At 39.1% G+C, this 14,542-nt stretch overlaps 1 protein-coding gene across 1 annotated transcript in view; it reads right to left on the bottom strand.

The window, feature by feature from the left end:
* Window positions 1-4,941: 4,941 nt before the first annotated feature.
* The window catches only part of serinc4 (serine incorporator 4), a gene marked incomplete at its 3' end in the record, with an annotated part of 20,237 nt that continues 10,636 nt past the window's right edge, over window positions 4,942-14,542 (bottom strand). The window contains exons 3-7 of the mRNA XM_008303924.1: window positions 13,964-14,142; window positions 10,971-11,050; window positions 10,565-10,658; window positions 6,573-6,784; window positions 4,942-5,037 (exon numbers count right to left, since the gene is read on the bottom strand). Coding sequence (XP_008302146.1) covers window positions 4,942-5,037; window positions 6,573-6,784; window positions 10,565-10,658; window positions 10,971-11,050; window positions 13,964-14,142 — 661 coding nt within the window. The remainder of the gene's footprint in view (window positions 5,038-6,572; window positions 6,785-10,564; window positions 10,659-10,970; window positions 11,051-13,963; window positions 14,143-14,542) is intronic.

The following is a 14,542-nucleotide window of genomic DNA, read 5'->3' as shown; positions in this document are numbered from 1 at the left end:
CTTTGAGCAGCAAGACGTTCCTCTGGGGGAGCCTGAGTTCAGTGAAAACACTGGCTAATTACAGGACTCACACTGGAACACACACACACACACACACACACACACACAGACTTCTATCTTTATGAGGGTTAACGCTGAAATAGTCACAAGCAAAACCTGAACCTAATTCCAACCTAAGCTCTAAAACAAAGTCTGAACAGCAGTTTAAAGGTCAAACGACGGTGTAAGGCTGAGACTGGTCCTCATGAGGATGGAAGAGCACGCCGGGGTCAAGTGTCATGAAGGCAGGAGAACAAGTCCTGCTCTCTGAGTTGTGTCTTTTTGCTCCAGACTAATTCCTGCCCTCAGAAACATGAGGATTACTGTGTGTGTGTGTGTGTGTGTTTGTCATGGTGAGCTCATGGAGCAGAATAAGCCTTCCGGGGACAGACGAGGCAAACAAAGAGCCGAGGAGACAGTAACGAGGACGGATCGCACACGGAGACGCTCAGTTCCCCTCTGGAGACGTTGCCATGACAGGTGACGAACCCTCGAATTAGAGCAGCTGAGAAAAAGGAAACTCAGCAGCAGTAGGTGGAAATTAAATATTACAGAGCAGCACAGTGTGAGTGTGAGTGTGTGTGTGTCTTTGTGTGAGGTGAAAAGGTGTTTTTATAACCGTCTCAGAGCGCATATTTTCTCAACAAGTCGCTACAATGTCCTGAGCTGCCACGAGACTCTCACACACCATGGCGGGGCAGAGAGGAGAAAATACTGAAAAAACCTGGAAAATCTGCCATGTTTGGGGTCATTTTAGTAACTTTAAAGTCACACAAAGCTTGCAGAGAGCTGGCGTTAAAGGGAAGCCTGTCTGTGGTGGATTCTCTTTAACAGAAGACAGCAGCTTTATTCAGCTAAAATAAGATAATACGATAAGATGAGCAGGTCTTAACCCCACAGCGGGGAAAACTGCAGCGCAAAAAACACAGGGGCATCAGTGGAAAAACTCAAAATAAATAAGAAATACACATAAGTGTTGTACAGTTTCTTCCACATGTAGAAATTAAGATGTTGCACAGATTCCATTGCATGTGGAAGATAACAATACTGCATTAGTCTTATTCTACATGTAGGAACACACTCGGATGGCAGAACTGTTGCACAAGTAGAAAAACACAGATATTGCACAAAATGTTGCACATATTCGTAAAGCATAGTTTTAAAAGATTCATCAGATTTCCAGCAGTAACAGCGTCACGCCAGTTTCAGAATCAACATGTTTATAGGAAACTTTTAAATCACTCCTGCAGGAAGTCCACCCCTCCTATTGGCTTGGTGTGTTTCTGACTAAATATGCCAGAATATAAATAATGTATAAATGTGCAGCTTGAGTTTGTGTAGGACGACCAAACGTCCTGTCCTGGACATCCTGGTTGTTTTTTATCAAGTGATGAAAAGGTCCTGGTTTTAACTGTATTGAAATAATAAGGCATCTTTGAGTAAACTTCAAATATTATTTCAGTGTCCTGGTTTTCGGTCATCAAAATATGGTTACCCTAAGTTTGTCACAATAGCACAGTTAGCTGTTGCACACAATTCAAACAGGAACTAATAACAGCGAGCTACATAGCCAGCAGTAGCCTTGAACATACAGCCTTGGGAGGGAACATATTGAATTTAATATCAAAAAGTGTAAAAAAAAAAAAAAATGCTGCTGGAGTTTTTGTATAAAACTTGAATCAACTGTCGGCAGCTGCCATCGTTCTTATAGCCACTGATTATACATCTATGGGTGAGAGTTTGTTAGATGCTCACCAAGGCGGTGAATGTAATGAAGATTTCTGACTCAGTATCTGTGCGTGCCTGTGAAGGTGAATGACGACGACCTTTCTGGTGTAAATCATCAGGCAACGTTAGCTTTTGCAGCTTTGTGCAGCACAGAGATGGATTCTTTAACAAAGACAGAGAGTGTGTGTGGCACCTCTAGTCACACTGGAGACCAACTGACCTTCAGCTCTGTTTCACTCTTTTTGTCTCACTTCTCTCAGCTCTTTTGTTTGACTGTGAGTTTTTCTGCAGATGCTGATTTAAGTTTTTGTGCTTTATTCGACTGCAGTTACCGCCACACTGTACAGATAAATGTCGTTTTAGAAATCACCTCCATCCGTATTAACACAAAACAGGTTGGTTGATCGTGCATAGAGTCATGTGACGAGGAAGTGACGAATCAGAATCTGACTATCTTCCCCCAGGTGCAGCCTTCACACCTGCTCGTTGTCACCTGATCGGCTGCTGCACTTTATCAGCGTTTCCATGAGTCTTTCCATCACCGCTGTGGCAGCTTTCAGGCCGACTTTCTGAGCATCTCTGTGTGATTCTTCTTGCTCTGATGCTTAAGTTCGTCCTTGTGTAGCAGACGGTTCATTCAACCAACCAACCCAAACTTATTTTACTCACAAACTCCGTGCTGGCCTTCCTCCTCTTTACCGCCACCCTACGCTCATCTCTTGGCCTTCTGCTTTGTGCTGCAGCTCTCCAGACTCACCTTCAACTTTCCTAAACACACTTCTTTGCAACATGACTGTTTGCCCTGCGACACTGTTCTGCATTCGGGTTTTGTTCTTACCAAAAGCAGGCTAGTTAGTTATATTTAAACACAATTGTCTGGAAATACAAAAAGCACATATATAGATTATGCTGCTGAAGTGATTTAAAAGGAATATTTTGACACTTTATTTGCACTGAAAACTGTTAAAATTAAAGTCACAACCTCATCGATGAGACAAACGACAAAGGTTTTATAGATGTTGTTCATGGAGGAAACCTCATCGTGTATTCAATTCAATTTTACACCTACAAGTTTACAACAACCACAAAATAGATTTTTGCCAAATGGGACCTTTTAAAGTGAACCACCAAGTGATGAGTCTGCATTTATTTTCCCTTTTTCCTTCCTTAAACATCCATAAAAGCGTCTGATAGCTCGCCCTGATCGACGCGTTGCTCGTTCCTGTTCGTCAGGATGTGAGCAACATGTAATGACGCTGCCAGCCTCTGTTCCTCTGCTATTATGTTGTCAATGGATCCAGGAGGAATGTGAAACAAATATCCCTCCGTCTGCCCTCACCACAGGCCACCGGCCCGGCAGGCGGCATGTCAGAGCACATCTCATCCCACATTATCTCCTGGCGTACATGTGGGTGTGTGCAGATGTGTGTGTGTGTGTGTGTGTGTGCGTCTGCATTTGCATGTGTGATCTAGACGTAAACCCGGGATAAGACGAGGGGCCTCTGACAAGCTGCTGCACCGACGTCTCCGTCATGTGGAGGCTCTTTGTCTCACCTGGAGCCCACAGGTGAGTCATTAGGAGCAAAGTTAAGGCAAATCACAGAGGATTGTGTTTGTGCATGTGTGTGTGTGTGTGTGTGTGTGTGTGTGTGTGTGTGTGGGCTCTATTAAGTCAAAAGGACAGGATAATGAGGGATAACCACAACTTGATGAATGTCACACAAAGAGACTTTTTTTAAAAAATCTAATAGAGGAGTCACATGTGAACACATTGAAGGTCAAAGGTCACTGTGATCTTGTCCCTGTGAACAGTTGTTTTATTCTTTTTCTTTGGATTTAATCCATTTTATTATATTATATGTAAAGTTTTTAGTATTTTAATCTAATCTTTGCATATTTTATTTGTCTTTTTAATCCATTTTATTGAGGTTTTAATCCAATTTTTTGTTGTATTTTATACATCTTATCTTATTTCTGTCTTTTTAATCCAGTTTATTAAAGTTTTAATTCAGTTTTTGTGGTATTTTTCTGCTTTCCTTATTTATTATATCCTTGATTTATCTTATTTCCATGTTGTTGTATTTTTATACTTTGCCTTTTTAATCTGATCTTATCTTGTTTCTGTCTTTTTAATCCATTTTATAGAGTTTTAAGTTGATTTTTATTCAGGTTTTAATCCATTTTTGTTGCATTTTTATACTTTCCTTGCTTAATTTAATCTAAACGTATCTTATTTCTGTCTTTTAGTCCATTTTATCAAGTTTTTTTTAACATTTTGTAGCAATTCAAGAATTTTCCTGCTATTGTCCCTGAAACGTTTTTAAATGTAAATATATGGTGTGTTTGTGTTTTTATGAGTTACATGCTGCATGATTTAGGTTTAACTGTGGATTTAGTTGAAGCTCTTGTACAGACTTTTAAAGACTGTCGGGATAAAAACCTACTTTGAAGAAACACGTTGAACAAACTGCTGTAAAATGTAAAACTGAACCAGAACCTGCAGCATAACACTGTCTCAGGAACAAGAACACTTTTGTGATACGAGTCCTGCACGTCCTGGTTTTATTTAATTTAAATTGTAAGGATCTTTTGAGCTTTATCAACAATTTAAAAAGCAAAACGCTAGCTCCTGCTCCAGATTTTAATTAAATGAGGGGACTATCAACAAAAACTTATCATCTAATATAGGAGCTCTGAGCAAATGGTAGGAAGAAGAAAAAAAAACAACTATTTGGTCTACAGAGATTTTCTGTGCCATCCCAGTGTCGGCTTGGTAACGTCTAATAAAACCTGTCTGGCTCCACCACCGGCTGGATAGGTTTCGTACAGTAGAGCTCATAAATGCTTTTACTGCTTAACGCTAAAAAGATGCTAAATAGAGCAGTAGAGGTAAAGCAGAGCCGTGAAGTTGCCAAACAAAAAGCTGAAAAATGCTCAGTGGAGCTGCAAAGTCACACCTTTTAACAACACTTCATGAGCAACACGTTCCACATTGGTTCATTTAAAAACTGATTACTGCATTTAAAGTAAGAAACTGTAACCATGATACAGGAGCCTCTCCATATGTTTCCTTTTAATCTACACACAGAACAACAAACCTGGAGTGTTGCCGTGTCAGTCTGAACACTGGACAGACGCTCAGTGTTTCTGTTCAGCGTCTGGTTGCTAACTCACCTTTCTCCGGCGGACGGCTGGACAGAGCAGAGAACGTGAGGTACATGACGTAGCAGCTGATGATGGAGGCCTGGAGGAGGCCGGAGCGAGGCTGTTCTGCAGGGACGGAGACAGTCAGGGTCAATATTCACACCATAACACAGCCAACATATGTCAGATATAATAAAGGTTATAAAACGCACACTCTGTCTCAGCAGGCAGCGGGATAAAGTGTTAACATCAGCTAAAATACTGCAGCGAAGAAAACAGATTATGGTCCATGATAGGACCATTTTCTTTTCATTGTTAGCTCATAAATTCAATGTGTTTATGTGCTATTTATTGGCCTCATGATTCTCAAAACATCTGAAATGAATCAGCATCTGTTTTATAAAAGCATCCAGGTGGAAATCACTTTAAAATATATATATTTATGTAGAAAGAAAGAAAGAAAGAAAGAAAGAAAGAAAGAAAGAAAGAAAGTTTTCATAACATTACAGGTCTGAAACTTTACCCTTCAGTTTGGGGTATTTTCATAAAATATAATAAATGAACTTTACTATTTAAAAGGTAAATTAATCCTGAATCAAGGTAAATTCAGAATTTTTAATCCTGGGATTAATAAAGTCAGTCTAAATCGAAGTCTAAATTAGTAAACATTAAAAAAAAAAAAACATAACTCATTTCTAACTAGCTGAGTAACGCTACGGGACTTGTTTGAACGTTTACTATAAATAAAAAACCTAAATATTCCTGCTGCTCTACTGTAGAACTGCAACCGTTGATTGATTCATCGATTAGTTGTCCCCTCTTCAATTATTTGGCAAATATCTTGATACTAGATTAGCGGCTTAAGTAACTTTTTAAAGCAAAAATAAATAAATCACTGATTTTATCAACTTAAATGTGAATTTTTGTTCTGGTTTCTTTTGTCCTCTGCGACAGTGAGCTGAACATCTTTAGGTTGTGGACAAAACAAGACATTTGTCATCTTGGGATTTGAGGAACGCACTTTTTAAAAAACATTTTCCGACACCAAACAACAGGAACGCCCCTCTGTGTGTTGAGTAAACTGTCGGAAAATGATGATATTTATTTATGTAATTGTACAACAACTAGAGAGAATGAATCTTCTGCTGAAGATCTCATGACATGATCCAAAGCTGCTACATGAAAGCTACTAAACCGACCTGGTGGAGGGATTGTTTTCCTATCTGCTGTTTTTCAAAAGAATACATTCAAACCTCAAATTTGTATAACGTTTGCTTTTTCCTTTCCTTTAATGCAGTAACAACGAGAAGTCCTCACATGCAGAAGCAACATTTTCACTCGACAACAGCGATAAAATCTTGATCTGCACATATCTGGTATCTGCTGCCTCCAGTTAAAAGTACAGTTTTTTTATTCTGAATTAGTAAACACAAGTAACCACAAATACCTCCGTGTGACTTCTCACCTCTGCAAACATCTGTATGTTTGAATTATAAAACCAGGACGTGTGCAGACGGCCGACGCTAATGTCAGCCTGCATCAAACCATTATTATGTGCAGCAGCTCTGCTTTTAACAGGTGGATGTTTGCTCAGCTGGAAACACGCTAAGTGTTATTCCGCCGCTGACAGACGGACGGACGAGCGCGTTTGATCGACTCACTCTGCTTCACGCACGGAGTGACGGCAATGAAGGACATGAGGCCGCAGAGGCCCAGGTTGATCCACAGCAGCGCCTTGTTGAAGTGGCAGGCGATGGGGTGGGTGTAGTACTTGTACATGAAGGTGAAGGCCATGGTGGCGATGGTGTAGAAGAAGAGGGTGGCGCACATCACCGCCAGGTACCACCGCTTGTTCTCTGCTGCCCCGGTCAGCCTGAGAGGACAAAGAGACAGATTCAGATTCACCTGCAGCCTGCAATGATGTTCACTCGCTTAAATGAATGTTAGTGTACAAATAAAGATTTAAGTGGTTTATTTATGGTGCAAATCTACAATTTTCTCAAGATTTCTGGATATTTTTTGAGTATTTTGACCTTTTTTTCTCAAGAATTACTCGTGTACATGTGTCTCAGTAGCTCAGCTGTTATTCAGGTGATAGAACAAGTTGTCCACAAGTTGTAGAGTTGATGGTTTAGTTCTCGACTCCTTGCAAAAGACCAAATGTCCTTGTGTTGGTGCATGAAAGGTGTTGATCCATTAGATAGAGGGCAGTCCTTTAACCATGTTGTGCTTTGTTCATGCAGCCTAATTGAAAAAAGTTATTCTGGTGTTAAAAACGATGCAACTCAAATGAAAAATCATTGCAGATTATGTGTTGCTGAATCACCACATTTCTAAGTCCCGTCTGTTAGAAATCAAGGCAAACATGTCCATATGGTGTTTTCTAAAATTAAAAAACACAGATTCAGACTTCTGGGGTTTTATTTATGACAAATCTCAGGAAGCAGTCCTGTCAACTTGTAGACTGGAGCTTCCTGCATCTTTGTTCATCTTCAGAATTGGTTTCTGCTTCTAATATGTACAACTAGTTATTGTGGAGTGTAGACTAGTTTCTCAGTGTTCGAGCAGAGTCGAGGGTGAGCTGGTGTGCTGAGCTGCAGTGAGTTGGGGAGAAATGGCTCTGACTGACTGGACAAACTCGCTGTCTGCACCCTGATTTCAAACTGGATCAGCACAGTGGTTCAGTCGGAAACTTTCTCTTATATTACAATAATCGTTCACCAACATACCTTTCTGAAAGCATGTTGTGGGGAGAAATAAACCCTGCAGCTGCTGGATCTGTCTGTATTTTAGATCTACAACTGTTATTTTCAATATTTTTGGGGGAGTTTCCAGAAGCAGCGAATAACACAGGATACACCTGATTTACATGATGTAGCTAAAACCTTGACTTTATGCAAATGTGGAGCAACAACATGACGCCTTGTGCGACCACAATGCAGCTGCAGATGCTCCATAACGGTGCATAATCAAGACCTAAATGAAAGCAGAGATGTAGCGTTACATCAAAGCTATTATAAGACAGAATCTGACTACTTTCATGATTTAGAAAAACACCTACATTTCTAATTCTGATGCACAGTGAAGAGTTTTTAGGGGTTTGATCAATGACGAGGGAGATTTTATCAGCTTATAATCGTTTAAAAAACTCAGATTTTTCAACATCTTGAGCTCTCTTTTTCATTTTCCTCACTGACACTGATCTCAACATGTGAAGTCACAGTAAAACAGCGAAAAGATGGAACTAAAGTTGAGGAGATGCAAAGAATAATAATGCTGCACACGTAGAGAGAGTCAATCTGACTGGTATTTTAGTGCCGGAGCTGTAAAAAAAAAGGAAAATAACACGTATATTTTATATCTTTCCTAACCTGAGGTGAATGAAACCCTCACACCGCTGTAAAGGGACTAAGAGGATTGTCTAGCTGTGTGCATTTGCCTCGGAAAAGGTCCTGAATGAATAAATCCTCTTAGTCGTCGGAGCTACAACTCTGAGCTCGGAGGTGGCCGACGGAGACCAACAGCTGGATACAGTAAATAACATCTGGGACAAGTCTGGCTGAACGAATGAGGACGTGGCGACGAAGATGGAGAGCCAACGGAAGTCTAATCGAACTAATCAGCATCGACCAGATAATGAAATGAGCTAAAAATGATGTAAACAAAGCAACAAACAGGAAAGTAAAGCAGGAATTTAGCAGCATAACACTGAAGTCGTGCCTCTGGCAGCTGTTTAATTTGTGTTAACAGCTTAAAAAAAAACATTAATCCAACTAATATCAACGCTCCCTTCATCACCTCAACGTCCTCCACATGTGCTAGACTGCTGGTGCTGTTGACTTTTGAAAAATGTTTATTTCTAGTAGATGAATCTCTTAGATGATGAACAGAAAATCCTGAACATTGAGTGAATTTAACTTCTCACATATGAAGATTTGATGCTTTTCTTTGGAGTTAATGACAGTAATGTGAATATTTTTTGGTTGTGGACAGTAAGGTTGACTAATAAGCCCATCTAAAAATGATTTATCACAAGTTTGTAGACAAAATTATAAACCGATTAATCGAGAAAGCCTGACTAATCACTGTCGAAATAATCATTAGTTGCAGCCTTCTCACACCAGAGTCTTGCTGCTGTTCTGACTCGAGTATTATTCCTTCATCTGACTGAAGTAAATTAATAAACAAAAAGATTTAAAGCAAAAAAAGGCAAAGATTTACACGACTATTAAAAATCACTAAAGAGTAAAACTAGCTAACAAATATTAAAGCCACAAATTGAGGAAAAGTAAAACAAAAGCAAAGTTCTGGCAGTAAAACGGTAGCGAGTGGTGCTGTCGTATGTTTGTGTGCACATCTGTCTGTTTGGGACAGATGTTGCTGTAGTCAGTGTGTATGGTTTAGAAACCTGTGCAGGACAGAAGATGAATCCATCATCACCGGTGGAGAAGAAAAGAGCGACTCTGCAGATGTGAATCAGGCTGCAGTCGGTATTTATATGTGAGTAAATTACACATCGGCACCGTGGAGGGAGAACACGTGTCTCCAGAGTGTTGACTTTAGAAAAACAAAATTGTTTTAGGATTACTGGCAGTGTTTGGGGTGTTTTTTGAGTTTTATTATTTAATCTATTATATTTAATTGAACAAACATAACCTGCTTTATCGTCTATTTTCCTCTAAATTTACTAAATGAGCATCATGATTTAATAAAGGAGACTTGAACCTCACAGTTGAGACCATCAACTCATTAGAAAACTGCTCACTGAAGTTAGAAATAGAATCATTTTCTCATAGACTTCTATATAATTTGATGTATTTTTGCAACCACAACCATCGCCCCCTGCTGGTTGCAAGAAAGAATGCAGGTTTGAGACACTTCAGTATTTCTTTACTTCTCATTGACCATCTTTTATACACAGTCTGTGGTCCCACTTATTTAATCATTTTTCTATCTCAAAGATGTTCTAGTTATGTGTTTCTTTATGATCTACAGTTGAAACTCAGCTGTAGGTCTGTGAGCAGGTGAGCCAATAAGTGATGTCTTTTCCCTTTTTTGTTCTGGTCTGACAAGTTTCCAACGACTTACCAAATGATTGCAAAAAAGCTGGACATTAAAAAAGTAAATAAATCTAATTTTGTGCAGCACAAGTTCAGATTTTTTGGCAAAATTAAATGTACAGGATTTTTCAATGTGATTAAAAGCCAAAAATATGTGGACGCCTAAACTTTAAAATTAAAAAACTACGTGCAGCTCTAACGACCTTCACTCCTCTGCTGTCAGTGTTTCCACCAGATGTTTTGCTGCAGAGATTTCCTCCCATTTACACGCTGATGTTGTGATAAGACCTTCGAGTTCTTCCCAAACGTGCTGCATGTGGCCGAAGTGATGAATCTGTGCAGACCTGTGTTGTACATTAAACTGGGGAAATGTTTTCTTTATGGAGCTGAGTTTGTGCACAGACGCTTTGTGGTGTTGAAACAGCGAAGACACAAACTGTTCTCACAAAGCATTAAAATGTCATTTAACTGCAACTGTGGAGCCAAAACACAAGCGTCCACTTACTTTTGGTCATATAATAACAGCAGTTTGTCTTGTATCTCTGACACTATAAATATACATTCATGAAGATAAAATACTTTGTGTCACTCACCAGTTCTTGTTCCAGGTGTGTGCAAAAGCAGTGATGAGGATGAGTTGGATGAGGATGAAGGCAAATCCTCCCACCACACCAACATAATGCCAAGCTGACAGAGAGAGAGAGCAGAGAAACAGTCATGCAGTGATTTATTTGAGGGAAACCACAAACAGGGGAGAGCAAACTGTAGGTCATAAATCAGCTGTGATATCAGGCTTGTATCAGCAGCACGTTTATTGTTCCCAAACAAAGTGAAACCACGCCGCAGAGATTTATGTTCCGGCAATTAATTCCCCTGCAGAGAGTGAGGAGAGTTTTTCGGGAGCGGATCTCTGCTGCCCTCTGCAAGGATTCAGACGGAGGTGCTCTCAGGACAGATTTAAATCTCTGTGGACCAGAAGAGACCAGCTCAGCTTCTTACCGTGCAGGAAGGACTCGGTCGGGATGAAGAAGGCGGCGGTGCACATCCCGAGCAGCGTGATGAACTTCAGGAACCAGAAGCTGCAGCAGAAACAACAGTCAGTGTGAATGGCTGCACTTAGAACTTTTTCTTTGCTCTCTTTTCTTGTGTAGTTGTAAATACTTTATTTTTCTTTCTGTTTGTACAATGAAAAAAAAATAATGATAAATGTAAATAGATAAAAATAAATCACTGATTTTATTCCTTAAAGGATTATTATGCATGTTTCATCCCGTCATTTACTCCAAACCATCACATTAAGTGCTGTTTAATTAACTTCTGTACTGAACAGGATCTTTAAATCAGTTTATCAAATCCATTTTCTCTATTTTCCTGCAAAAATCCATCAGTTTCCAATCATTAAAACGTGACATTAAAGCAGAACTAAAAGCAAAACTTGTCTTAAAAAGCAATAGTTTGACCACTTAGGATGATCTGTCTGACTGTAAACATTTTCTTTTTTTTTTCTTTTTCTTTTTTTTTTTGAAAATATCATAAATAAATTGGACATTTTGCCAAATAGAATTTATTAATTAATGAAGTGATCAATCAATTTGCCAATTGCCATTAAACTTCAATCACTTTTCAAGGGAAAATGGCACAAATTGTTCTAGTTCTATCTTCTAAGATGTGACAACCTGCTGCATTCTTCTCTCTGCTTCATTACTGTAAATGTTTATATTGATATATCTAATATGTTTATCAGAGTATTTTTCTTTCAACTATAAAACAGATGGAAGACTTCTCACTCTGAAAAGTGCTGATTATGTTTCTTTAGAACCTTAATTTATTGAGCAGAGTGAACTCTCAGGGGTTCATTCATTCATCTCATATTTAATGGGGGGAAAAAAACTCATGTTTAACAACAAAATAACAACAAACATAATACAACAGTTTGCATTTTATTGAGTTCAGACCGTATTTAATTAAATTATGTTCAAACAAACTACATTGAGTTGGGAGAATTATCTTTTCCTCTTACAATGTACTTTTAACTGAATGATTAGAAGCATCAACACAAGTTTTTCAGTTGATTACTCTTGAAATTAAGTTGCTCCAACTAGTTTTTCCAGATTATTTAAAAAGGAAATTGTCTGTGTTATGGACTTAATTACTAGAATTATAACCACAAGTTTTTAAATTGATAAACATTCAAAAGATTTCAAGATCTTTGGCTTTCATGTTTTTGTTTATGTAGCAGTTTTTAAGCAATTAATTAATTTACCAACCAGATTGTTGGTAATTAACCTTTTAAATGCTGATTCTGACTCTTCAGCAGAATAAGTGGATGAAGCAGCCGTTTGTGTGATCAAAGAATTAAAGACCGAATTTTTAATTAAAACTAAAAACCTACAAACCCCACAGACGGCTGCACGTCAGCAGTTCAAGTGTAGAAGCAGTTTGTTTTGTCCTCATCCTGCATGTGACCGTCTGGTCTGCAGGAAGGTTGCAGCAGGTCACTGTGTCGCTCAGACCACAATAAGAGCTGCAACCTTTGCCAAAGACCCTGAAGCCTTTCAGCGAGGCTCCACTAAGACTCCGAGGGCAGATTTAAAGCAGAGAGGAGCAGCAATCCAGTCTGTCAAATCCTAATCCGAGCAGCGTCACGGCTCTAATCGACTGCAACGGAAAGTGCAACAACAGAGAGCTTTAAATAGACAAGTAGGTCTGCTCAGGTGAGCTGAGCAGCAAAACACTTTCCCTTTACAGAGTCCAGGGAAGTATTTAAAGATGTGTGAACTTCAGGACAGGCCTGGAAACGCTCCTGGACGGGATCAAGTCTGCTTTAAATATTTAGATTCAGGGAAATGACATAAAAGTCTTTGTAGGGCGAACATCTGCAGTGCAGTTAAATAATGGACGTGAGGTTTATTTGGCCTCATAAAAATGTGAAAGTCTTTTTGCTGTCAGCAGGATCAATAAAGATGCTACGGCTTTGGAAAGAAATTTAGAGTAAAGTTAATGACATTTACAAAATGTAAGGTTTGAATTAATGTAATTTGTGTCACTGTTAGACTGTTATCTAACAGTTAAATGCAAGTAGCCTAAAAAAGTCAAGGAGCTTGGCGTCTAAAACTAACACTGTTGGGTCAGTCCACCTCAAGTCACCAAGTTAAAAACAAAAAAAGTTCACGTCTGACCATTTCATATTTGTCTGATTTTTTTGTCTTTGCATATTATCCAGTAAAATGGGTCATGTTGATTTTTGTGTTGTTTTCTTTGCACCAATCTGTGGATCAATGTTCAAAGTTCCATCATTTAAGAAATAATGAAGCTGCAGTCCTGATATTTTGCAGGTTCATTGATATGTACATGTGGTCTTCAATGGTGCAGCCCTGCTCTAACAGAATAATACAAACCAGTTATATGATGGTGCAAATCAGGTCAAAAAATGTCCACGTTTTCCCTTCACCAACCATAAAACCTTCATTTTTCACCCTAATAGGCAGATTTTTTCCCCTGTAATTGGAACCAATAGTAGCTTTAAAGATGTAAGGTATGCTGCCAGTCAGAGGCGGTTTTTGGCTTTTATGGCCAATATTTGAACATGCACTGAGCAGGTATGATGGTGAAGCCACTCCCAACTGGAAGAGCTATACAATTATTACTAAAATAAAAATCCTGGTTTTCTAACTCACAGTGCTTCAAACTGCCTGCAGAGTTTCAAGCTACAACATTTCTCAAGTTACATCACTTCAAACATTGATCTACAGAGTTACGCAAAGAAAACAACACAAAAGTCAACATGATCCCACCTTCTTAATACAGTTTTTTACTCAATAACTGATGCTACCTTTGACCCCAGATGTTACACATGATCAGCTCAACCAATATTCGTGACTTCAGTCAGACTGAAGGTGGTCAGTTGTGGGACATTCGGTGAACTGAGGCGGAACGACCCTGTTGCTTCTATGAGCTGAGAATCATCAGTAACAATTAAAACCTCGACTGACCCGTTGTGTATCAGCGCCCTGAAGTCCTGACTGGACTTGACGTCGATGAGGAAGATCGCCATCATCAGGTAGAAGCAGGAAGTGCCAAAGCAGACTCTGTAGACGGCCGAGTAGCCCACCAGCATCTCACAGTGGCCTCCGCCGTGAGCCTGGTCGCAAACCACGTTGAAGAAAGGCACCTGGAACACGCAGAACGTTTGTGTTTACTGCTTTGTGTAAATACAAGAATCACAAAGTTTCACCGAATGTTGTAAAAGCATAAAAAAGAGCTTCTCTGATGTTCAACAGCAGAATGAAATGAATCAGGCGTTAATGATGTTAAGATTCATATTGTTTTTCTAAAGTATTTCAGGATTTAAACACAGTTTAGTTGACTTCAATGTGAGAAACACATTCCTTTGGTTAAAATGCAAATCAGTTTTACAAGCAGAGCTTCACGTGCATGTAAATGAGATCAGCTTCAGGCAGCCTTTATGATATTTAAAGATGCGAAGATTAATCAGTGAAGTTAATCATCAACTATTTAATTAATCACAAACTATTTTGATGATCAATTAATCGCTTTGAGTCATAAACCTT

The sequence above is a fragment of the Stegastes partitus genome, unplaced genomic scaffold (assembly GCF_000690725.1).
Source record: "Stegastes partitus isolate 25-593 unplaced genomic scaffold, Stegastes_partitus-1.0.2 Scaffold2098, whole genome shotgun sequence".
In the NCBI taxonomy this organism is placed as follows: Eukaryota; Metazoa; Chordata; class Actinopteri; family Pomacentridae; genus Stegastes; species Stegastes partitus.
The sequence above is the reverse complement of the archived record's forward strand: the minus strand, read 5'-3'. Positions and strand labels throughout refer to the sequence as shown.